We start from the raw sequence: 26,609 nt of genomic DNA, 5'->3' as shown, positions 1-26,609 counted from the left end.
CCAGCTCATGGAGGTTCCCTTCCCCCCCTCCATTTATCTTCTGATATTTTCCCACAGATTCATGACTCCATATATCCTACCTTGCAAAAAGCAATCGTAGATTTCCAGATATATTTTCTTACATCTCAAGCTGAATTCATGGGTATCCAGAATGGTTTGATAAATATCCAGCTAAATTTGAGAGACCAGATGAAACGAGGTCCCCTATTCCTCCACCATCTTGCCTCCCTTCTTGTTTACGTTTTCTACCAGCAGTTTTTCTTAAATACTTTATTTTTTTATTTTTTTAATTTTTTTTTTTACCAATTGAGCACTTCCTCTCTTAAAAATAGAAGACAGTGGTTACCAACAAGGTCTCTATGTATAGTAAAATACATAATTTAAAATAGAAATCTCTGTAATGTATGTTGTACTTTTAAGAGGTCTCTGGACATATGAGAGTTACTTAGTAAAATCTGTTGACTACATAAACAGAAAAACAAGAAAACTGGAGCATGTTCAGAATATTGTGATCAGTATGTTAAGGAGATTAAAAGCCATTCAGTATAAAGCATTGTTGGAGGAATTAGATTATTTATTTGCCTAGAGAAAAGATACCTCATGGGAGACCTGAACACAGTCTTCAAATATTTGAAGAGTGTTCATGGTAATGATGGATAACTTCTTGTCTATCTACCTAAGCAGTAGATCTAGAACTAGTGGGTAAAAGTAACAGAATGATAGATTTTATTTCAGTATAAGAACTTTCTGACAGAGCTATCCAAAGCTGGAATGGGTTGTTTTAGAGTTCATTACTTGTCAGTGGGGATATTTAGAGTTGGATTTGTATGCATGTTAGGCAGGCCTGTTGCATGGAGAATTTAAGAATTGGTGGATGATTGGACTAGATGGCCTTTTAGGTCTTTTATAACTCTTAGACCTTATGATTAATAACCTTTCATTTTTATTTGTGAGTGTAATTTGTTTCATGGGATGGAATTCAACTATGAGACATTACTTGTGCAAAAGTAAAGCAGGATGACAGATGAATGGATTAAGATGATGTGATATATATATATACAATGGAATATTATGCAGCCATCAAAAGGAATGAAATCTTGCCATTTGCAACGATGTGGTTGGAATTGGAGGGTGTTATGCTGAGTGAAATAAGTCAATCAGAGAAAGACATGTATCATATGACCTCACTGATATGAGGAATTCTTAATCTCAGGAAACAAACTGAGGGTTGCTGGAGTGGTGGGGGGTGGGAAGAATGGGGTGGCTGGGTGATAGACATTGGAGAGGGTATGTGCCATGGTGAGCACTGTGAATTCTGTAAGACTGTTGAATCACAGACCTGCACCTCTGAAACAAATAATACATTATATGTTAAAAAAAAAAAAGACGATAGCAAGAAGGGATAAATGAAGGGGGGGAATCGGAGGCGGAGATGAACCATGAGAGACTATGGACTCTGAGAAACAAACTGAGGGTTCTAGAGGGGAGGGTGGGGAGATGGGTTAGCCTGATGATGGGTATTAAAGAGGGCACATACTGAATGGAGCACTGGGTGTTATACTCAAACAATGAATCGTGGAACACTACATCAAAAACTAATGATGTAATGTATGGTGATTAACATAACATAATAAAAAAAATCAACTGGAAAAAAAAGTAAAGCATGATGAAGAGCACTGTATTCTTTGATAATGAGAAGTAGGTGTACCAAATAGTATTGCTTGCATATGTCTATACTGGAAAGACTGATTAACAAATTAATCAATCAGGGTTCTGGTTACTTTTTTTTTTTTTTTTTTTTTTTTTGCTGTGAGGGTAATGAAGTATATCTCAAAAGCTGGGTACAAAGCTGTATCTTTAAGTAAAAGAAGGCATCTCTGAGAGGCCTTGCATCGGGCCTTAAGGCACTAGGCACATGGGTGAGCATTCCTTAGCCATTCCCTCACAGCTTTCTAACTCTTTGACCTACCCACAATATTTTTTTTCCTGTACAATGTGTTCAGCACTGATTGTTTATATTGGTCTTGCCCTACAAAAAGACCCTGATAAAACAGCACTGGACAGTGGATAAATAGCAATCATTTATCCTTATGAGTCTATTTCCTCATCCATAAAATGGCATTGTAACAACTTCCCTACTACCTTTCACGCTTATGATATAATGTATATAAACATAGTTTATAAACACTAGAGAGTTGTTAAAATATGAGGAATTATAATTAAGATAAATTAGTTTGAGTGATTGTAGTCTCAGGTAAAATTTCAATTTAAAAGTGTTGACTATGTGCATTGGTTCCATCAGTGAAATTCAAATATAATTATAAAATTCAAACAAATATTTATCACAGAGATTGTAAACAAAACTCTGGCTTTGGATAATGGATATATAAATAGGAATTGGTATTATTGACATTCTTAACTCTTTTTCTTGGCTAGAGAAATTCCTAATGCAAAATCAGACTATACAGATCCACAGCCCCTTATCCACAATTGAGAAATTTCTTTAAAAAATCTGAAAATCTAAAATGTTTTCATAATTAATTTTGGTGGCAAACCTTGACCTAGCATGAAGTGGTTTGGTAGCAAAAACTAGAAATGTGAGATGCTAATTATACTCATTTATTCCCTTTAGTGTGAATAGTCATATTTCCTACAAAAATATTAAATGTATTTGTACTCCCATATTGCCTTTCTAATATCTGACAAATTCTGAAATTTAAAAGATGCCCTGCCACCACCCAGGCATTTCAGAGGAGGGACTGTAGTAGGATTTACATAGTCCCAGCTTTATCTGCATTCCCAGTGCATATCTAGTTGTTTTAAAAATCAGTAGAGACTACTTGGTATACAAAGAAATATTAGAAACTAAGAGCAGAGCCTTGTACTGCATCACAACAACTTCCTGTTGTTTAAAATGTCTAATTTCTTACCCAAAATCTTTTGATACCTTCAGTTTGTTCTTACTCATCTCCTTTGCCCAAGTAATATTAGATGGATATTGGCATCTGGATTTTTTATATTAAAAATTTTGACCAAATGTGATCTTTGAGTTTACTCCAGTGAGTATCTAGGGACCAGTCAATCTGAATCAGTGAAACAAAAAGGCAAAAATATGTATTGAAATCAGGCTGAAGGGGCGCCTGGGTGGCTCAGTCGTTGAGCATCTGCCTTTGGTTCAGGTCATGATCCCAGGGTCCTGGGATCGAGCCCGGCATCGGGCTCCCCGCTCAGCGGGAAGCCTGCTTCTCCCTCTCCCACTCCCCCTGCTTGTGTTCCCTCTCTCGCTGTATCTCTCTCTGTCAAATAAATAAATAAAATCTTTAAAAAAGTCAGGCTGAATTTGCCACTCTAAAACATAGCATAGATTTTAAAAAACACAGTATAGTTTTAAAATATAGCAATATTTTACTAGTAAAAGAAGGTGAAGTGAAAAACCCTCAGCAAACTGTTCTTCATCCTGATAAACCCACCAAGGAGATGTTAGTGCTTTTTATTTGACTAGCTCATAGCTGAGGAGAGATGGTTTTCATTCAGGATAAATATCACTGGTCAAGGATGTATATCCACCTATATACTTCAGATATTAAGTTTTTTTGGTTACTAGCAGTTCACTTTCAGAAACCCATTTAAGAATGCTTTTTCACTGTCTATACCATATCCAATGTCCATTATCCTGATTTCTACCCTTCTGGCTCTTCAGAGCATGATTCCTGTACCACTTTTCTTAGGAACTCATGGAAGGAATTGAGTGTTTTGCCCTAAAATATGACAATCCACTCAGTAAGTTTTAAAATCACACCTATTTGGAAAAAAAAGGATCTTTAATGATTTTTTAAAATGTATCAAACTGAGTCAAAAGAGATATGGCACAATTAATCAAATTGGGAATTTTAACCTTTGGAATAAATGGGACTTAAATCATACATTTGGATCACTAAACAGCTACTTAGTGATAGTTGTCTTTTGTCTTCTATTTTGCCTTTTTATTTTCCCAAGACTCTTTCCATCTTCTTCACTGTTACATGTACTGTCTTGTTTTATTACTACATTGTTTTAACTTTTTAAAATTTTACTTACCCCCCCCAACTTGTGCCTATTGGTCTCTTAGTTAACCCTGGGCTATTTTATCTATTATTCTACTCATTAATTTACTTGTACAGCTTGTTCTCTGTTTCTTTCACATGAATCTTGGGTGTTTTGATTGCCTTTACATTTTTTTCTGAGTGAGAATTAAATGAGTTAATTAAAGCACTTAGTACCTGACATATTATATAATTTTTTGTTATTTTTACCATTTAATTACATGTTTAAAAATTCTGAACTCAAAAAGTTAAAAATTTAAAATCTATATTCAGTATTACATATCATGAAATGTATAATTTCTGTATGTTTCCTTTAGAAACTGTACAGATATATTTTCCTATTCAAATTAAACTCTGATTTAACATTATCTCTTTCATGTGCATGCTTTATACTCTTAGACATTCTTAAAATTTTTTTCTCCTTCCTTTGATTTATAGTGCCAGGAAAATATTGAGCAACTATTTTGTTTCATCTTTGGCCCTTCCAAAGTGTACTAATTACCTTCTACATTTCACTGCAGAATAACTACATGGGCTATCAAAAACATATCCCTTGGATCATTGACTTTGTCAAATAATTTCCTTCCTGTAATCTATTTGCTTGCATCTCTTCTCAATTTTGGTATTTTTATTAAAAACAGTTATGGGATGATTTCTATAAACTGGTCATACTATATTAAGACCTTATGTTGGAAAGAACTCTATCTTTTAAAATGGTTTTATATTAATTTTTGACATTCAGAACAATGACCAAATGTTAATCAACTACAATACTTTGTAACTGTTCAAGGATTTTTAAAACAATGTTCATTTGGGAGATGAAAATTAAGTAGACAATATGTCCCCAAAGTTTGTATTTCAGAAATTACAACTTAATTTTGATTTTGCATATAGACAGTTACAATAAAACAAAAAAATATTTAGCTATGTATGTACATCTGTATGGGTTATCTATTCATCTTTACTATTTTTTATTAAAGTCAAAGTAACATAAGGAATACAATTTTAATCTTTAATATGTCCTGTGTAGCATTGGATTTTTTTGAGATTTCATGCTTAGAATTGCCTTATATAAATTTCTCACTTGAAAATATTTTTAACTATAAGATCATTAATGATGCAACAATAATATTCTTTGTCTCCTGGCAACAGTATCCATGGTGTTGTGGCAAGGGAGGTGCAGAGAATGTGGGGAGATCAGTTGATGGGGAACTCTGAAGAAGGAAGTTAATCTTCAGAGTAGTAGTGCCATTAAATTCAAAAAAGTGTGCTAACAAAAGACACGGTGAGAAATCTCATAGAAAGGAAGTTTCATTACTTTTCCTTTTAGTTTCAACTATGAGTAGACATTGAAATTGACATTGGAATTACATTTCCTTCAAAAACATTTTACTCAACTAAAATTTATACTGAATTTATTAGAAAATTATCTCTTATTAATAATTGTGTCTATAATTATGGCTGTGGTAAGATTGAACTCAGTTAATGTGATGAAAAAGGCTTCAGTAATTATATTTGAATTTTACTTTCTGTGCTTAGGTCAACGGTTATAGATGATAAACAAAATATAATTGATATGTTAATGTAGTATCAAGAATTATGTTTATTCACAGCTCCAGGGTAAGGGAATTACAACCCCTCCAGATTAATTGACTAACATATTTACATGTCAATAAATAGTGAATGATTTTGAAAACTTTAACTTCACACATTTATAAAGTGAAGTATTAAAGTCTATGCCTCACTTTTTTTTTAGATATCAAGTGTGTTTACTACATATCAGTGCAAGAATGTTATAGGCAGGTAATAAGTATATTTACATATTTTTTTCTATAATCCTAAACTTCCTTTCAAGATTTATTTTTTCTTCTGTAAAGCACCCATTAGTTATCTCTTTTGTATAGTCTTTAGGTACCTTAAAAGTGAAGTTTATTTTATGCTAGTAGAAAAATTTAATGGAAGCAAAGTTTAGAAACAATAATCCAATTAATACATTTAATATTACTAATTATAAACTTAGTGGATTGCATTAAGACAATTCTACTTTAAACTCTCAAAGACTGCATTTTGAAATTGTTCCTTTAAAAAATGCCATCCAGCTGTTTTCTCTTGTTAGAAGTGGCTATAGATATGAGAGAAAACATAAGGACCTAAATATTTCTAGCCAAACCAAGAGCAGAATGTATTAAGTGGGAGAAGGAAGTCCTCATGATGCAAATTGTTAAGGAAAACAAATAAACAAAAAAGGCACTAGTGAAAAAAAGCCACTTGTTTCAGAAAAACTGCCCTCTGAGCATGAATGTAAGTTTGTATTTATGTTAGCAATGATTGAAGAAGGAGGAAGGAGGAGGGTGTGTGTGGGTGTATGTTGGGGAAAGACATTTGTCAGACAGCACTTTGGGAAAGAAGAAGAAATTGGGTTTCTGTGTGGGGGGAGAGAAAAGGTAATATTATTCCACTGGACAAAGTTCAACAATAAAGGAGAAAGGAAAGTAATGGAGAGATCACCCGCCTGGAGTAGGTGGAACCCATATGACTCAATACTATGAACCACCTTAAATTGTGTGCCCATATTGTTGCCATGGAAATAGTTCTACACTACAAGGGGGATAAGCCTGGGAGAAAGGGAAGTCTGTAGAGTGGGTGAGTTGGACTAGAGAGGTCTTTTGGGGGAAGTACTGTCAGTACCCACTTGCCCTTGGACAGCAGTGGTTTAGGGACCCTGGCAGCTGTTATAAGTGCTTGTTTCTGTGCTCTCTTTTCCTTCTTCCTCAATATCTTTCTTTCCTTCTTTCTCCCCTTATTCTTTTCCTTTTACTTTAATTTCTGCATTTCTCTTTCTTTTTCTCTGGCCACCCTTCCCCTTCTCCTCTGTGCTTAACAGCAGGCCCCCTCCAGAACCTCATTCTAGCACCACATCCCTGCCCCACTCCAGTTGTTTGGAAGGATTTGAAGAGAGTAGCAGTTGGTAAAGTGAGTTATTATGGTCCAGAAGGTGCTGTAAAGGGAGAAGGGGAAACAGGCTAATAGATTTTTTTAATGCTAAGGCTTTTTCATGGAGCATTCTGGTGGATTCCTACTTTCCTGCCTCTTCAGATAGTGTTCCTGAGTCATATAGAAGCTATATATGTTGCTGGCTGTAATTCTGGGGTCCCCTTCAGTCTCCAGAGAATCTTTCCTTGATCCCTATGTGTTGACAGGGTTATCCACAAAGAGGTAACAGATCTGGAATGACTTGGAGAATGCTTACCTGGTTACTGGGTATATTGTGAGAATCATGGTGACCTGAACAGGGTCCAGTGCAGAGGGGATGGAGATTTGATCTCACTAGGAAGCTTTAGTTCACAACTTGCCGGAGAATCCTATTGTACTTCAGTCTTCTCAGTGATTTCCCTACCCTGTCATTCCCTCCAAAGGGAACTGGAGTTCTCTCTGGCCAGCTCCCCTCTTTTACGTTAGTGGCAGTTTGGAGAGGCAGCAACTCTTTGCATCAGGTGCATTAAAAGCAAAAGAAGTCTGACTTGGTGACTGTTGAATTTGCATAGCTATCAGCCTCTACCAGCCACTAAAAGGAGCGGAGGGAGAGGAAGAAAGTGGTGCTACTGAGAGCTCTCACACTTCCCACTGTAAGAGATTGGTGCTAAACCTGAAAGGATTCGGGAGATGATTTTCTTAGAACTGTGCACACTTTAATACTTTAAAGCAACAAATATCCACAGCAACATAAAAAATATAAACAAACACAAGAAAGTGTATATATATGGGTTGGGGCAGTGTGGGAAGAAGAATGAAATGAAATGAAAGAAATGAAAGATTTCTCTGGGATTAGAAGCAGAGGTTTAACCTGGAGGAAGGTAGCTCCTTTTTAAGCTTCTGAGCATCATGCTTTTAAATCCAGAGCTGTTTCTCATTGAGGCTTTTGTGTTGTTTTCTCTAGGTGCCTGGCATGTTGATCTTAATTGTTCCAATGCACTTTCACCTGAGCTTTTTAACTCCAAAACCCTCTTTTAGCATGGTTCCATCCACATATAAGAATTTCAATAAATTATTTCCCTATTCTCAATGACAGGAAACCAGGAATTCATGTTAATTCTCAAGAAAAACACTATTAGAACAAAACTTGGAGCTAAACATAGTGTTTGAAAAAAGATGGTCATAAAGTAAAGAGAATGACAAAACAGGATACAAGTAACACAAAGTAGAATCTATCTGCCTGCCTTTTTGTGGGTATGAATAGAAACTAGAAATCTTAAACATTTCTACCATCTTTTGGTATAAGAGAAATTGATGTTTTCCTACCCTTCCTTCCATGGACAAGCCTAATTATAGTAAGTCCAATAACATCTCTGAGCACTTTGCTACTTCTAGGAGTTGAAAATGAAATTATCACACATGTTTTTAACATAATTAAAAACATTTTTAAAATTAAGAAAATTTAAAAATAAACACTTTTTTTCTCAAGTTTCATCATTATCTGAGATGCATTGGTAAAAGGCTAGAAATTTGGAAAATGAACCCATTCATATCATTAGTAGAATCCCAGACAAGTGAAATAGTTTTGTGAATTAACATAAATTGGAACTGTTTTAACATCAGTATCATAAGATTTATTCTTTAGAACCAAATTTGAAAGTGACTAATGCTAAAGTGAACTGGTATTGAGAAGTCCCTCCCAAATCTTTAAATGCTATAGACTTATAATATCAACAGTGCACTATGGCATAACTAATACACCGTTTTGTGATATAAGTATTATTCCAGGACTTAAGCACAGTGGTCAAGCATATAAAATTGCATACACATAATAATAAAAACCTCATATAAGCATTCTAAATTCAATTATAAACATATTAGAATTTTTATCTATATTAAAAATTTTGGAAATGCGCAGATTTTATTTTAAATGTTTACACTTTTTCTTTTAAAACATTCATTCTGGGTTGCCTGGATGGCTCAGTCAGTTAAACATCTGCCTTTGGCTCGGGTCATGATCCCAGCATCCTGGGATCAAGCCCTGTGTTGGGCTCTCTGCTCAGCGGGAGCCTGCTTCTCCCTCTCCATGCCGCTCCCCCCACCCCACTGGTACTCTCTCTGTCAAATAAATAAATAAAATATCTAAAAAATAAAAATAAAAAATAAAACATTCATCCTTTGCCAGATTTTAATCTGAAATATGTTTTAAGATTTCTTTGTAATTAAATCTTTTTTTTTTCAAATTTGTATTTAAATTCTAGTTAGTTAACATATAGTGTAATATTGGTTTCAGGATTAGAATTTAGTGATTCATCACTTACATATAACACCCAGTGCTCCACACAAGTACCTTCCTTAATACCCATCACCCATTTAGCCCATCCCCCACCCACCTCCCCTCCATCAACCCTGTTTGTTTTGTATAGTTAAGAGTCTCTCATGGTCTGCTTCCCTCTCTTTTTTTCCCCCTTTCCCCTATGTTCATCTGTTTTGTATCTTAAACTCCACATGTGGGCTAATAGAAAAGTCCACAAGGATGAACAGGCAAATACTTTATTATAATCAATGACTTTTAGTCAAGATATTTATTTTTAACAGATTGTAAAATAGCTGCTTATTTAGATTGATAAATGTATTGTGATTATGGTGTTTATAAAAAGAATTTTATATCACTTCTCAGCCTTTTGGCTAAGATCAAGTGTAGTATCTGTTCTTATCAGTTTAAAAATAATTTTATGGCTTATCCACACAGCTTAATGTTAGTACTAGTTATTAAGAGTACAATGGAACACCATTCAGCCATAAAAAAGAATGGAATCTTGCTATTTGCAATGACATAGATGGAGCTAGAGAGTATAATGCTAATGAAATGGGTCAGTTATAGGAAGACAAATACCATATGATTTCACTCATATGTGGAATTTAAGAAACAAAACAAATGAATAGAGGGAATAAAGAGAGACAAGCCAAGAAACAGACTCTTAAATATTGAGAACAAACTGATGGTTACCAGAGAGGAGGTGGGTAGGGGGATCGGTGAAATAGCTGATGGGGTTTGAGTGTACTTGTTGTGATGAACACTGGGTGATGAATGGAATTGCTGAATCACTGTATTGTACACCTGAAACTAATATAACACTTTATGTTAATTATACTGGAATTAAAAATAAAAAGAGAAAAAATTACTTTAAAATATTTTACATCTACAATTAGACTCTAAACACAGGCTTATTTTTTTAAAGATTTTATTTATTCGAGACAGAGCATGAGCAGGGGAATCAGAAGAGGGAGAGGGAGAAGCAGGCTCCCAGCCCCTGAGATTGCTCCCAGGACCCCGAGATCATGACCCGAGCCAAAGGCAGACATTTAATCATCTGAGCCACCCAAGCGCCCCAACACAGGCTTATTTCTCCATTTCATTTTAAGCAAAACCTATTCTGATTTTAGTGGAACAAAGAACTAATGAATTGAATTGAAAAGAAAACTGGTTCTTTAGCGTTTTTTAACTTGCATTTTACTTTATATACATTTTTAAAACTTCACTTGCTTTGCCTTCCACTGCTTTGTTATCTCTGATGATATCCCTGTGCTTAGGGTTAGCACAATAAAGAAGCAAGAAAAAAGTTTTTCTCCAGTATTGAGAATATAAGAACAAAATTAAATCTATTAAGATAATTTGTTTAAAAAAGTTTATTTTATTGATCCCTACATAGCTATTGCAATACTTTCATTCCCTTTACAGGTACTGCTCTACTCCCCTGCAAATATTAAATTTAAAAAATATGGTTTGATTAACCAACTATTTGATTGACATTACAGCTTTATTTTTGAAATGCAAAATGAAAAAACAGTACATGTCTTACATTTTTCATCACTTAGCCAGACACAAAGCAGTAACCATGATGGGGTGAGGGTTTTGTTTTGTTTTGTTTTGTTTTGTTTTGTTTTTTTCTAATCCTGGTCTGGCTTATGGGTCCATGGGTATCCCAATAAATATTTTCTTAACTGTACTTTTAGATTTGATGAGTCGAATATCAGTAGGAGTTTTCTCTTAGTCTAATGTATTACTTCACTCTTTACTTTTGACAGGGTGAAAACAGTGTGAGACTTTTCTACGATATGATTAACACTTTCATTTCATAGATATTGTTTCTTTTTATTTTCTGTTTAGTGTATTATACTATTAATGTCATCCAGGGTATATTCTACTGTGTTAGTGAATATAGCATGAAAATATCAAAGTAATATTATTTGGCAAACATAATATTTTCTTCTTGATATACCAAAATACTATTTTTTTCTGAAATGGGTATTTGTATTGGTAAGGAGATAATAGTTGGTTGTGAATAAACCATAGCTTCAGTAAATTACTGCATTGTCATTTCTTTTTTTTAATTTTTTCAATATTATTATGTTATGTTAGTCACCATACAATACATAATTAGTTTTTGATGTGGTGATCCACGGTTCATTATTTTTGTATAACACCCAGTGCTCCATGCAGTATGTGCCCTCCTTAATACACAACACTGGGCTAACCAATACCCCTCTCCCCTCCCCTCTAAAACCCTGTTTGTATCTCAGAGTCCATGGTCTCCCATGATTCATCTCTCCCTCTGATTTCCCTCCCTACAGTTTTCCCTTCCTTCTCCTAATGTCCTCCATGCTATTCCTTATGTTCCACAAATAAGTGAAACCATATGATACTTGACTTTCTCTGCTTGACTTATTTCCCTTAGCATAATCTCCTCCAGTCCCAACCATGTTGATGTAAAAGTTGGATATTCATCCTTTCTGATGGCTGAGTCATATTCCATTGTATGTATGGACCACACCTTCTTTATCCATTCATCTGTTGAAGGGCATCTCAGCTCTTTCCACAGTTTCGCTATTGCGGATATTGCTGCTATGAACATTGGGATGCATATGGCCCTTCTTTTCAAAACATCTGTGTTTTTGGGGTAAATACCCAGGAGTGAAATTGCTGGGTCATAGGGTAACTCTATTTTTACATTTTTGAGGAACCCCCACACTGTTTTCCAAAGTGACTGTACCAACTTGCATTCCCACCAACAGTGTAAGAGGGTTCCCCTTTCTCCACAACTTCTCCCAACATTTGTTGTTTCTTGCCCTGTCCATTTTTGCCATTCTAACTGGTGTAAGGTGGTATCTCAATGTGGTTTTGATTTCAATTTCCCTAATGGCTAATGATGCTAAACATTTTTTCATGTGTCTATTAGCCATTTGTATGTCTTATTCAGAGAAGTGTCTTCATATCTTCTGCCCGTTTTTTGACTTGATTATTTGTTTTTTGGGTGTTGAGTTTGAGAAGTTCTTTATAGATCTGGATACCAGCCCTTTATCTGTAGTGTCACTTGCAAAGATCTTCTCCCATTCTGTGGGTTGCCTCTTTGTTTTGTTGACTGTTTCCTTTGCTGTGCAGAAGCTTTTTATCTTGATGAAGTCCCAAAAGTTCATTTTTGCTTTTGTTTCACTAGCTTTTGGAGATGTATCTTGAAAGAAGGTGCTGTGGCCAATGTCAAAAAGGTTATTGCCTATGTTCTTCTCTAGGATGTTGATGGATTCCTGTCTCACATTGAGGTCTTTCATCCATTTTGAGTTTATCTTTGTGTATGGTGTTAGAGAATGGTCAATTTCATTCTTCTGCATGTGGCTGTCCAATTTTCCCAGTACCATTTATAGAAGAGACTGTCTTTTTTCCATTGCATGTTTTTTCCTGCTTTGTCGAAGATTATTTCACTAAAGAGTTGAGGGTCCATATCTGGGTTCTCCATTCTGTTCCATTGGTCTGTATGTCTGTTTTTCTGCCAGTACCATGCTGTGTTGGTGATCACTGCTCTGTAATATAGCTTGAAATTGGGTAACGTGATGCCCCCAGCTTTGTTTTTCTTTTTCAACATTTCCTTGGCAATTCGGAGGTCTTTTCTGATTCCATACAAATTTTAGGATTGTTTGTTCCAGCACTTTGAAAAATGTCATTGGAATTTTGATTGGGATGCCATTGAAGGTATAGATTGCTCTGGGTGGCATAGACATTTTAACAATGTTTATTCTTCCAATCCATGAGCATGGAATATTTTTCCATCTTTTTGTGTCTTCAATTTCTTTCATGAGCGTTCTGTAGTTCCTAGAGTGTAGATCCTTTACCCGTTTGGTTAGGTTTATTCCCAAGTATCTTACGGTTTTTGGTGCTATTATAAATGGAATCGTTTCTCTAATTTCTCTTTCTACAGTTGGCATTGTTAGTGTATAAGAAAGCAACTGATTGCTGTGCATTGATTTTTTATCCTGCCACATTACTGAATTGCTGTATGAGTTCTAGTAATTTGGAGGTAGAATCTTTTGGGTTTTCCACATAAATTATCATATCATCTGTGAAAAGAGAGACTTTGACTTCTTCTTTGCCAATTTGAATATCATTTTTTTTCTTTTTGTTGTCTTATTGCTGTTGCTAGGACTTCTAGTACTATGTTGAACAATAGTGGCAAGAGTGGGAATCCTTGATGTGTTCCTGATCTTAAGGGAAAGGCTCTCAGCTTTTCCCCATTGCAGATAATATTCGCTGTGGGTTTTTCACAGATGGATTTTATGAACTTAAGGAATGTTCCCTCTATCCCTATACTCTGAAGAGTTTTAATCAGGAAAGAATGCTGTATTTGTCAAATGCTTTTTCTTCATCAATTGAGAGGACCATATGGTTCTTCTCTCTCCTCTTATTAATGTGTTTTATCACGTTGATTGATTTGTGAATGTTGAACCACCCTTGCATCCCAGGGATAAATCCTACTTGGTCATGGTGGATGATCCTTTTAATGTATTGTTGGATCCTATTAGCTAGGATTTTTGTTGAGGATTTTGGAATCCATATTCATCAGGGATATCGGTCTGAAATTCTCCTTTTTGATGGGGTCTTTGCGTGGTTTGGGGATTAAGGTAATGCTGGCCTCATAGAATGAGTTTGGAAGTTTTTCTTCTGTTTCTATTTTTTGAAACAACTTCAGGAAAATAGGTATTATTTCTTCTTTGAATGTTTGGTAGAATTCCCCAGAGAATCCATCAGGCCCTGGATTCTTGTTTTTTGGGCGGTTTTTGATCACCACTTCAATCTCGTTCCTGGTTATTGGCCTATTCAGGTTGTCAATTTCTTCCTGTTTCAATCTTGGCAGTTTATAGGTTTCCAAGAAGGCCTCCATTTCTTCCAGATTGCATAAATTATTGGCATATAGTTGTTGCTAATAATTTCTAATAATTGTTTCTATTTCCTTGGTGTTAGTCATGATCTCTCCCCTTTCATTCATAATTTTATTAATTTGGGTCCTTTCTCTTTTCTTTTGGATAAGTCTGGCCAGTGGTTTATCGATCTTATTAATTTTCTCAAAGAACCAGCTTCTAGTTTCGTTGATCTGATCTACTGTGTTTCTGGTTTCTAATTCATTGATCTCTGCTCTAATCTTAATTATTTCTCTTCTAATGCATGGCTTAGGCATCATTTGTTGCTTTTTCTATAGTTCTTTAAGGTGTAGAGTTAGTTGGTGAATTTGGGATTTTTCTATTTTTTTTTTTTTGAGTGAGGCTTGGATGGCTATGTAGTTCCCCCTTAGGGCTGCCTTTGCAGTATCCCATAGGTTTTGGACCGATGTGTTTTCGTTCTCATTGATTTCCATGAATTGTTTAAGTTCTTCTTTGATTTCCTGGTTGACCCAAACATTCTTGAGCAGAGTGGTCTTTAGCTTCGAAGTGTTTGAATTTCTGCCAGTTTTTTCCTTGTGCTTGAGCTCCAGTTTTTAGACATTATGGTCTGAGAATATGCAGGGAATAATCTCAATCTTTTGGTATCGGTTGAGACCTGATTTGTGACCCAGTATGTGCTCTATTCTGGAGAGAGTTCCATGTGAACTCGAGAAGAATGAGTATTCTGTTGTTTTAGGGTGGAATGTTCTGTAAATATCTATGAGGTCCCTCTGGTCCAGTGTATCATTCAAAGCTCTTGTTTCCTTGTTGATTTTCTGCTTAGATGATCTGTCCATTGCTGAGAGTGGAGTATTGAGGTCTCCTACCACTAACATGTTGTTATCAATATGACTATTTTGCTTAACAGTTGGCTTATATAGATGGCTGCTCCCATGTTGGGCACATAGATATTTACAACTGTTAGATCTTCTTGTTGGATAGACCCTTTAAGAATGATATAGTGTCCTTCTGTGTCTCTAACTACAGTCTTTAGTTTAAAATCTAATTTGTCTGATATAAGAATTGCTACCCCAGGTTTCTTTTGAGGTTCGCTGGCATGGAAGATGGATCTCCATCCCTTCACATTCAGTCTGGATGTATCTTTAGGTTCAAAATGAGTCTATTGTAGACAGCATATTGATGGGTCCTGTCTTTTTATCCAATCTGCAACCCTGTGCCACTTTATGGGAGCATCTAGGCTGTTCATGTTGAGAGTGATTATTGAAATATATTAATTAATTGTCATCATGTTGCCTGGGAAAACCTTGTTTTTCTAGATTGTCCCTGTAAATTTATGTTGTGTATCACTCTTGGGGTCTTTCTCCTTTTATAGAACCCCACTTAATATTTGTTGCAGGGCCGGCGTAGTGGTCATATATTCTTTCAGTTTCTGCCAGTCTTGGCAGCTCTGCATCTCTCCTTCCATTCTAAATGACAGCCTTGCCAGATAAAGTATTCTTGGCTGCATGTTCCTCTCGTTTAGTACCCTGAATATGTCTTGCCAGGTCTTTCTGGCTTGCCAGGTCTCTGTGGATAGGTCTGACATTATTCTGATGTTCCTCCCTCTGTATGTAAGGAATCTCTTCCCCCTAACTGCCCTTAAGATGGTTTCCTTGGTTCTAAGATTTGCGAGTTTTACTATTACATGCTGGTGTGTTGGTCTGTTTTACTTGCTCTTGGGAGGGGTGCTCTCTGCCTCTAGGACACGAATGTTTCATTCCCCAGATTAGGGAAGTTCTCAGCTACAATTTGCTCAAATATATCTTCTAGTCCTCTCTCTCTTTTTCCACTCCCTCTGGGATTCCAGTAATTCTGACATTGGAACACTTCATGGTGTCACTTATTTCTCTGATTCTATTTTCATGGATTCTGAGTTGTTTTTCCCTGGCCTCCTCTTTTCCCTTTTTATCTATTAAATTGTCTTCCAGGTCACTGATTCATTCTTCTGCCTCACTTACCCTAGCTGTCAGATTATCTAGATTAGATTGGATCTCACTGATAGCATTTTTAATTTCTGCCAGTTCAGCTAGAGATTCTATGTTGCCATTAATTGGTTTCTCTATTCTAGCTATTGTCTTCACAATTGCTAGCCTGAATTCTATCTCCAACATCTGCATCCATTTGTAAATCTGTGGCATAAACCATAATCTCTGAGTCTTTCCTATTTTGGGGGTTCCTCCGCCTAGTCATTCTGTTGATGGGTGGTTGAGGGAATGTGCAGAGTCCAAATTATTGAGCAGAACTCAAGCAACACGCACCTGTTTTCTAGGGACCTTAAGGTTGCTGGTCCCTTGTTCTCCCAGCCTGTCTTCTGGGGAAGGGGCCTGCCGCACTGTTACTCAGGCAACCCTGTTTGGGCAGAGTTGCCCTGCCCCCCTGTGGCAGGGAATGGGCTGAGCGGGAACTAGTTTTTGGCGCTTTTGTTCTCTGGCGGCTTTCCGTATCTCTTCCATAAGTCAGAGCAGAAGAGACTGTTTCTTTTTTTTTTTTTTTAAGATTTTATTTATTTATTTGAGAGACAGAGAGAATGAGAGAGAAAGCACATGAGATGGGGGGAGGGTCAGAGGGAGAAGCAGACTCCCTGCTGAGCAGGGAGCCCGTTGCGGGACTCGATCCAGGGACTCCAGGATCATGACCTGAGCCGAAGGCAGTCGCTTAACCAACTGAGCCACCCAGGCGCCCGAAGAGACTGTTTCTGACCCTCTGCCTCAGAGCAGAGAGATCACAGTCTGTTCTTCATTGAGCTCTCCAGGCCACACTGTCTCCGTTTCTGTCTGTGCTGCTATAAACTGCAGCATCCTGGGTTGTGCGCCCCTCTGCAGCGCCCCCAAGCCCGTCTCCAGGTCGGGGCACGTCTCTGCCCTTTGTGCTTCTAGAACTGCCAGCCACCTCTAGTTCGCACACACAGCCCTGCTGCTCCAGGTTTCCATCCTGGGGTCTGCCCTAAAGTCCTTTCCCAGCCGCTACTGGTCTTCGAGTCTGTGCCTGTCCCCAATGCATGAGGCTGTCGCTCACCGGTGGTGTAGGATCCCCACGGCCAGGCTCCCTCCCGCTGCCATTTATCCTCTGATATCTGCCCACAGAATCACAGCTCCCAGCTTTGTACCTCAAAACCAACCCTCTTTGATATTCTATTTGTAGAAATCCAGATCTTCTTACCTCTCAGGCTCATTTCATGTGTGTTCAGAGTAGTCTGGTAGATATCCAGCTCAATTCCGGGGACCAGTTGGAATAGGGTCCCCTACTCCTCCGCCATCTTTTCTCCCTGCATTGTCATTTCTTACCATTTCTCACAGACATTAGCATTCCCTTTTAGAAACCAAATTTTACCAGATAAAATATCCAATACCTCTTTCCAGTAATATACATATACAGATAATACATAATAGTTCATTGAACTAGTAAAATACATTGTAATCAAAATCTGTTTACCTATATGTAAGTATATATGTATATATGTAGTGATAGTTTCTAAAGCATAAGAATCTACTTCTGTGTACAATCACTTATGATAGTGGTACTATTAGACTTGTTTTTAGAATCCTAATACAAAGTTTATAAACACTTTCTATTAGTTTAAATATTTACTTGAGAAAATAATGTTGAACTGTTAAAAAAAAAAAAAGCCTGTAGTCTAAAAGAACATTTACTTCGATTAGAATTATCTAGATTATTCAAAGTAATGCTTTACTTTAAATAGAAATAGCCAAATTATGAGGGACTAAGTACTGCTGTTGGGACTACTGTTCCTTTACTCTTCTTTCTCAGTTTTCTATAGATTAGTGATTCTTAAAGTGTGGTTCCCTGAGCAACAGCATCAACATCACCTGCAAAGTTGGTAGAAATGCAAATATTCAGGCCTCACCTCTGACCTGGATAAGAAACTCTGAAGGCAGGACCCAGGAATTTGTGTGTTTACAGGCCCTCCGTGTAATTCTAATGTATGCTAAAATAATTTCTTCTGTCAGTCTTTAGGTCTCTTTATCTCTTTGTGTATATATATCTGTGTGTATATAATTTTTAGGACCACTCATCAGGGATCACCACATTACCTGCATAACATTTATAAAAGAACTCATTGTTGCATTTTTCTCCCTGCAGTTTTCCTGACTGATTCATTATTTTATTCAGTGATAAAATGAAAATTACTACTTTCATTAAAGGAACCACTGAATCATCATATTAATTTAACTGTATTGCATTCTCAAAGTAATCTTCCCATCGTAAGTCTTAAACCTTTTTTCATTCTTGTTGAAAATATTATTCTAGTATTAATACAAATATGAAAACAGTGACTAAGTTTTCCTTTTCTTCTTATAGTCAGAAGGACCATAGGGTGGTAATAGGGAGAACAATTATACTTTACTATACAAGTATCTATTTGCAGTTCTTTGTGAAGTCTTGCCAACTCTCTCATCTTGCCTTGTATTCCAGTGAATTTAACCAGTTGAATAATGGAAACCACTTTTTGGGTTTACTGTAGTTGGATACGTTATGGGCATACTAGTATTGGTTAAGCTAGATGGAAAAAGTGATAGCTTTAAGGATGAGTAAATTGGAAGAAGTCAGAGTCAGAATAAGTTTTATATGCTGCAAAATAATGAACTACTGTTGATTTCCACTTTTGGAGAAGAATAATTAGGAATTTCAGATTTTGTACTTCCGTTTGGGTTTATGTGACACAATATTGAAGGATTTCTGCCTTGAATTTGAGCTTTTAGTCTGTGAAAATATAGCTTTATATTCCATGTTCAATAAACACACTTTGAGTAACTAAGAACTGTACTGTACCCAAGACAAACATAAACAATGTGAATGGTTTTGTTGGGTGTTTTCCCACCTTTTATATGATAGTCATCCAAAGTTGATATTTAGCCATGCTCTTTGGTTCAGCAATTCAAATTAAATTTTCCAAGTTTTGTAATGTTTTTGTTATTGATATATAAGTATTTGACTCTGCTATATGAAGTATGACAGCTAACTGCTGAACCATAACGCACACATGAAGATAAGTCTTATTATTTTAATGTCATATGTGAAATCTGTAATTACAACATTATATTGATATTGTGCATTATGTGAAAATAGAGGATGTGCCAGAGAAACATAACATTGCTCTCAGATCTTAATTATCCATGTTAATAGAGGTGAGCATTGGTAGAGGTGTAGATAGATTCCAGATGAATAGAAATCATTTATATTTATTCCATTGTGACATATATTTCATAATATTTTGCATGCTCATGTATGTCTATATGTGTTTATGTGTATCACAAATTTATTTTCATAATTATGCTTTTTTCTAAGGCTATTTTTAAAAATTCTAATTTGCATTTCATGTACATATAGCAGTAGAGGTGGTTGGTGAGATGTAGCTTGAAATTCCTCACTTGGTAATAATGTTAATTCAATAGAAAAATAGGCTTGATTTATTTTTTAATTTATTTTTTTAAGTAGGCTCAAAGCCCAATATGGGGCTTGAACTCACAACTCTGAGATCAGAGATGCTCTACTGATTAAGCCAGCCAGGTGCCCCCAAAATAGTCTTGATTTAAAAAAATAAGTTTATATAGCTGTGGATACAGAAGGGTAAAAAATTAACTAGTTATTAAAACTGATTTTGATATTTAAGTAATATATTGCTCAACCAAAGACACAGTTTTCCCACACTTTAGCAAGTTGGTGTCACTGTTTCTTTTTTAACAAGAAATACCAGGCCTAAAATATCATATATGTGTATTTTTAAGCTCTCTAGATAATTCTGAAAACCAGAAATTTGGGGTATCATTAACATAGGTGGATCAAGCAGCAACTAAATAGTTGTTCAATGATGATCAATTTCCCTATACCACTTCTCTAGTGTAAAATGAAATTAAAATTTGGATAATCTCTTGTCTTTGCAAGATGATAGTATGATTCTGTCTGGGAAACAAAATTCTGACCCTTCCCTTCCTCCTCTTATATCTATGAGCAGATTTAAGATCTAAAGTAAGACTTCCTATTTCTTGATTTAAAGGACACCTTTTTGATCAAGGATTCTTACGTTTTGACAGTTAACTTACTTATGTCTTTGGAGGGTTTTATTTGCACATAAATATCCTAGAAACTTCTGTATGGTGTCAGTATACCAATGTAAACGATCTTTATTTTCAGATCATTGGTAGAGGTACAGGTTTGCAGGGGGATTGTAGGAATGGGGTTGGACCATTGAACTTTAGACTTTTGACTAATACTGACAATGGAAATCTGCCATAAGGAAAGGAAAAATTGTCACTTGCAAAAGAAATTTACATATTAAAAAGGAATTTGGGAATGTTTTCTACATCAATTAAAGTTGTATAGTTTACATTTGATATTTCTAAAATATTAGGTAAATGATTGATCTTGCTTAGGCCTTTACATGAAACTAGCGAGTGTTATAGATTATTTTTCCAGATTGAGAATTTGAGGATAACAAACTTTGTTAGCTTAAAACAATTCGGTGATAATTCCAGGAAGAGAAATTAGGAAATAGGCATGCCAGTTCTTACTGCATACTTTGTTCTTCATATAACATTTTATTTTTTCAAATGTCCTAAAGTCAATATACAGACCATTTCACTTGATGGATGAATAACCAAAATCCAATAGCCTGGTGTGTAGTCAATTCAGTCCATTCATCTTTAAGGATTGATTTGGATATTGACATTGCTAATAAAACTCTCTGAACATTAGTAATTAATGTGGCTTAAAATGCAACAAAGAATGCCTTATGTGGCCCATTTCATCCCATAATAAAAATAAGTACTCTTTTATTAATATATATGGAGATTTCATATACAGAAACAGAATAGGTTTAGTCTTATTTCCCACTAACATAGATTTGCCATTGCTTAATTGGCCTTTTGCAAAATGCTTGAACTGTCAAAGTCAATTCAAAATAAGTCAGTCCAAGAAAGACAAATACCATATGATTTCATTCATCAGTGAAATTTAAGAAACAAAGAAAAAACGAGACAAACAAAAAGCAGACTCTAAAATATAGAGAACAAACTGGTGGTTACCTGAGGAAGTGGGTGGGGGGATGGATGAAATAGGTGAAGGGGATTAAGGGTACACTTATGATGAGCACTGAGTAATGTATAGAATAGTTGAATCACTTATTGTACACCTGAAACTAATAAAACACTGTATGTTAATTATACTGAAATTGAATAAACAAGCAAACAAATAAATTGAGAAAAGAAAAGTTGATTCTATAGATGTCAAATAAGATGATGATATTTGCTCTAGTTCTAGGGAAATAATATAAGACAAAATTCTAAATATTGAGATTCTATTCTAATAGCTCCTTACATAGTCAAAATATGAATACTGTCTATACAAATATGCATTAAACTTCATTTATTTTTTTATTTCTGGAATTCAAGAAAGAAAGCCTAAACCCAAAGCTACATGCATAACTAGCGTTTATTTTCCTAGTTTTATTTGCTTAGACAGCTTAATAGAGTATTTGAAGATCCATGTAGTAACTGTAATTGTACCTAATTACATAATAATAGAATTATATTTAACAATTGCATTTATAGCATTTATAACTTTAATTTCTTAACACCCCCAAACTGTAAAATTTTCTGAGCATATCATATTGCACATTTGCAGAAAACATTCTTTAAAGCTCAGGAATCTTATTATGGTTTTGTATATCTTTGCTCTCATTTTGGAGACAAATGGAGTAGTCTCATTTATTTTTCACTTTAAAGTGACAATTATTATTTCCTTCAACCAAATTTTATTTCTTTTTTTAAAAAATTCAATTAGCCAACTTATAGTACATCATTAATTTCAGATTTAGTGTTCAATAATTTATCAGTTTCGTATAACACCCAGTGTTCATCACATCACTTTCCCACCTTAATGACCATCACCCAATTACTCCATCCCCCCACCTACCTCCCCTCCAGCCATCCTCATTTTATTTCCTATAGTTAAGAGTCTCTCATGGTTTTTCTCCCAATTATTATTTTCTTCAACCAACATTTCTTAAAAGATTACTGGGCACATAGAAGAGGTGATGAATTAAGTGCCATCCTTATCCTCAAATTCAAGGAGTTCATACCCTACATTAATAATATTCTTTAAAATTTGAGCAGTAATATATATGAAACCATATGGTTTCACTGAAAATTCATTGATGGTAATATTCACTAGAAAAAAAGTGAATGAAACAAAGGAATTGATCAAATAAAAAATATAAATAATAAATAAATTATATATATATGCCCTAAAGCTTTTGGATTAAAGATGCTATAATTGCTTCTAAACATTATGCCTTCAGTCAGCTGGGTCTAACATACGTAAACATGCTCTTTGATCTCACTTTAAATTCATGACAATTGATGTCAATGATATACTATGGTAATTTCATGAAAAAAATATACCAAATATAATCATTATAGTATTTACATGAAGAAAGATTGAGAAGGTCACCATTTTATATAAAAAATAATTACAGCTCTAACAATTCCCTGAGAATGTTTGTTTCCATGCACCAGTGGATCTAACAATTCTGACTTACACATAGTGGCTTTTATTTCACTTACTTAACTATAGAGAACAAACTGATGGTTACCAGACGGGAGGTGGGTGGGAGAATGGGTAAAATAGGTGATGGGGATTAAGGAGTGCACTTGCTGTGATGAGCACTGGCTGTTGTATGAAAGTGTTGAATCACTATATTGTACACCTGAAACTAATATTACATTGTATGCTAACTGGAATTTAAATAAAAGCCTTAAAAAATAAATTTAAAGACAATTAGGTACAGTGACAATTTTCTTTCTAGCATTAATTTTGTTTATGTTGTCTGTTTTTAACTTTTTCATATGCTTTAGGTATAACACTGATTTTGCAATGCTAACATTTCTTCTCAATCTTTTGCTTGCTTTCTAGTTGATCTACTGACTTTACAATGTCAGAAATCAGATTTAGCAATCTCAGTTGGGATCAAGTTATAACACTGGATCAAGTGTTAGGTGAAGTAATTCCAGTTCACGGAAGGGGGAATTTCCCCACAATGGAGGTAAAACCAAAAGATATCATTCAAGTTGTGAAAGATCAATTGATAGAGCAAGGAATTATTGTTAAAGATACCCGATTGAATGGTTCCACAGCAAGTTATATACTTGCAAGCCACAGTGGAATCAGCTATAAGGATCTAGATGTTATTTTTGGCATTGAACTACCAAGTGATCAGGAATTTCAGGTTGTTAAGGATGCAGTTCTTGGTTGTCTACTTGACTTTTTGCCAAAAGGTGTAAAAAAGGAAAAGATCACCCCAAAGACCATGAAAGAGGCTTATGTGCAAAAGATGGTCAAAGTTTGCAATAAGCATGATCGTTGGAGTCTCATTTCTCTTTCAAACAATACTGGAAAGAATGTAGAGCTAAAATTTGTGAATTCACTCAGACGACAGTTTGAATTTAGTGTTGATTCCTTTCAAATTGTTTTGGATCCCATGTTAGAATTCTACAGTGACAAAAATGCTAAACTAACTAAAGAATCCTATCCTATTGTGGTAGCTGAAAGCATGTATGGAGACTTCCAAGAAGCAATGACACATTTGCAATACAAGCTTATATCTACTAGAAAACCCGAAGAGATTAGAGGTGGTGGCCTTCTGAAGTACAGCAACTTGCTGGTTCGTGACTTTAAGCCAGCTTGTGAAGCAGAAATCAAGACACTGGAACGTTATATGTGTTCTAGATTCTTCATTGATTTTCCTGATGTAGCAGAACAGCAAAGGAAGATTGAATCGTACCTCCATAACCATTTCATAGGTGAAGAAAAGAGCAAATATGACTACCTTATGACCTTGCATGGAGTTGTGAATGAAAGCACTGTTTGCCTCATGGGTCATGAAAGGAAGCAGACACTCAATATGATCACCCTTATGGCTTTAAAAGTACTTGGAGAACAGAATATACTACCCAATACAGATAATGTAACTTGCTTTTATCAGCCTGTTCCATACTTTGCTCCTGAGGGAGGGTACCTTACTTACTATGTAACATCTGGACCACCACCTATTTTCTTTCAGCCATACCACCCACTGCACTTTCATGTACCAAATGGTATGGTTTAAAAACAAACACACATACAACAGAAACTTTGCTTTAATTAAACACCTCATAAAGCAAGTTTCCAAAATCCATAAAATTTAAGATCTATTTTTATTTTTCTGTAGTTACCAACTATTTTCCATCAATTATATACAATTTCATCTATGAACTGGCCACTTTAAGTTATTTTCAAGTGTTATTGATTAGCTATAATAACTTTCAAATGTTGTGGACCACTTAAAATGATTTTCAAATCTTACCAAATCTTAAGTAAGACTTTCAAATTTGTTCTGAAAAATACATTACAGATGCCTGTACCTTTGATTAAAATATAAAAGAACAGACTCATGTATTAAGATCCAAAGGTACAGTAAAGACAAATGCCACCATTTTTTATTTGATCAATTCCTTTGTTTCATTCACTTCATTTTTTTCTAGTGAATGTTGCCATCAATGAATTTTCAATACTTAACAAAAATACCTAATTTCAAAGACAACAGATTCAGAAGAGACTAAAACTCTGGATTTTACAAGCACTTATTTTGTTTTCCAGTTAAATTGGATTAGACAAAAAAATCCTACTATGGTTTGAAGGAACACTGAAAAACTTGGTTCTGAAAAACAGTGGACATTAGTAATTTGTCAACTATCAAATAAATTAATTTGTTGATCTGAAGAAGAATACCATTCAGCTGTAAAACCAATACTGCAATCACTTTTATAGGTGTCTTCACTTTTCCCACTAAATAAGTTGAAAAGAATGAAAATGACCAACTCTGAATGTGAAAATTTTCTATCATCTGTTAGAGACTTTAAATGGCAAATAGCAAAACAAAAACAAACAAACAAAAAAAACATGGTATTTACCATTTTCATGACCTATTCTGTCTAACATCTTAATTATTTCTGGAGACATTCAGTGTTAGTAAGTGAAAATATTTTCATTATTGCTAAATGGAGCATTTTTTTTTTTCATTTTGCTCTTACCAAACATCAATTTCTAACATGACACTCAAGTGCCTCCCTATGTGAGTTTTTGCATAATACTATGACTTATCCGACAATTGCTTATGTTCATCAGGTATCTGAATATTTACTCACTACATCAGATATGCTACTAGCAAATCTACCAGTGGAATTAAAACAGTATTTTCTTCCCATAATGAAGAAAATAATTCATGACCAATATTAACTGAGATGACAGAAGGGGAACTGTCCTGAATGGATATAGATAAGACCATCAGAAAACGTCATCATTTTAACTTGTTTCTGATTTTTTGTTTCCATCTCAGTTTTCATTGACCATCACGACTTTTTTCATCACAGCATGACCCAAAAGGCATATTCTGAGAATTTGTCACTTATAAACTGTGCTTAATCTCTCTTCTCTATATTATAGTACTGAACACAAGAAGTACATAAAATATAACATTTTCAAATAACCAATATTTCTGAGATGTTTTATACCACCACACCGCTGGCCATCAGTGTATTTTTAAAGAATTATACTTAAAATATTTTATGTGTATATATACACATGCACATATTTATCAAGCATATGACTCTGAAGCTTTTAAACATTATACGGATCCACCTCCTTGCTTGAGACAAATAAAGAATTTATAAATACCATATTAAAGAGAAAATTCAGTAATCTATTAACATAATGAACATATTGGCTAAAAAATGCTTGATCTTTCTCTAGTAAAATACAATCTTTAGTTTTCAGTTAGTGGGAGTGCTTGCATATAAAACTGAAGGAGTATATGCTATATTAACAGTACAAAAAACAATTACAAAAGATATAAGAGAAGTATTTAGGAATAAAAGGACTATAGTAATTATGAGTAAAGGGTAAAAGTTCAGTATTTCCATAACATTTTATGCTGAATGGCCGAATTCTGAAGCTGCTTGGAAACATCCCTCATGTGCTCCCTTAGGTTCCTTTGGTCCTATTGAGAATTTGAACACCTTTTTACCTAAAAAGCAAATTCTCTGTTGTGTTCTCATAAAGCTTTAAGTCCTGCTGGAAGAATGGCCTGAAAGCTACCAGCTTCCTCCTAACATTTCAAGTATGTGTTTTCATTATAGTAGAAAAACTCAGAATTGCCTAGAATCCAAACCTGTTGAATGGAAATGGTATCACTAAAGATAAAGCTATAGCTATAGCTTTAGCTTAATCTCTTATGGTTTTCTTTCTGTA

The 26,609-nt window shown here is 35.1% G+C and overlaps 1 protein-coding gene and 1 pseudogene across 1 annotated transcript in view; both read left to right on the top strand.

Annotated features, from left to right (window-relative positions):
• Positions 1-25,956, top strand: part of TENT5D (terminal nucleotidyltransferase 5D) — a 102,038-nt gene extending 76,082 nt beyond the window's left edge. Inside the window, exons 4-5 of the mRNA XM_027608588.2 lie at positions 18,408-18,529; positions 23,238-25,956. Of these exons, the coding sequence (XP_027464389.1) occupies positions 23,257-24,429 (1,173 nt within the window). The 5' untranslated portion in view covers positions 18,408-18,529; positions 23,238-23,256 and the 3' untranslated portion in view covers positions 24,430-25,956. The remainder of the gene's footprint in view (positions 1-18,407; positions 18,530-23,237) is intronic.
• LOC113931692 lies at positions 9,724-9,852 on the top strand (annotated as a pseudogene).
• Positions 25,957-26,609: the final 653 nt, after the last annotated feature.

The sequence above is a fragment of the Zalophus californianus genome, chromosome X (genome assembly GCF_009762305.2).
Source record: "Zalophus californianus isolate mZalCal1 chromosome X, mZalCal1.pri.v2, whole genome shotgun sequence".
NCBI classification, from domain to species: Eukaryota; Metazoa; Chordata; class Mammalia; order Carnivora; family Otariidae; genus Zalophus; species Zalophus californianus.
This window is presented reverse-complemented; position numbering and strand designations above follow the sequence as displayed.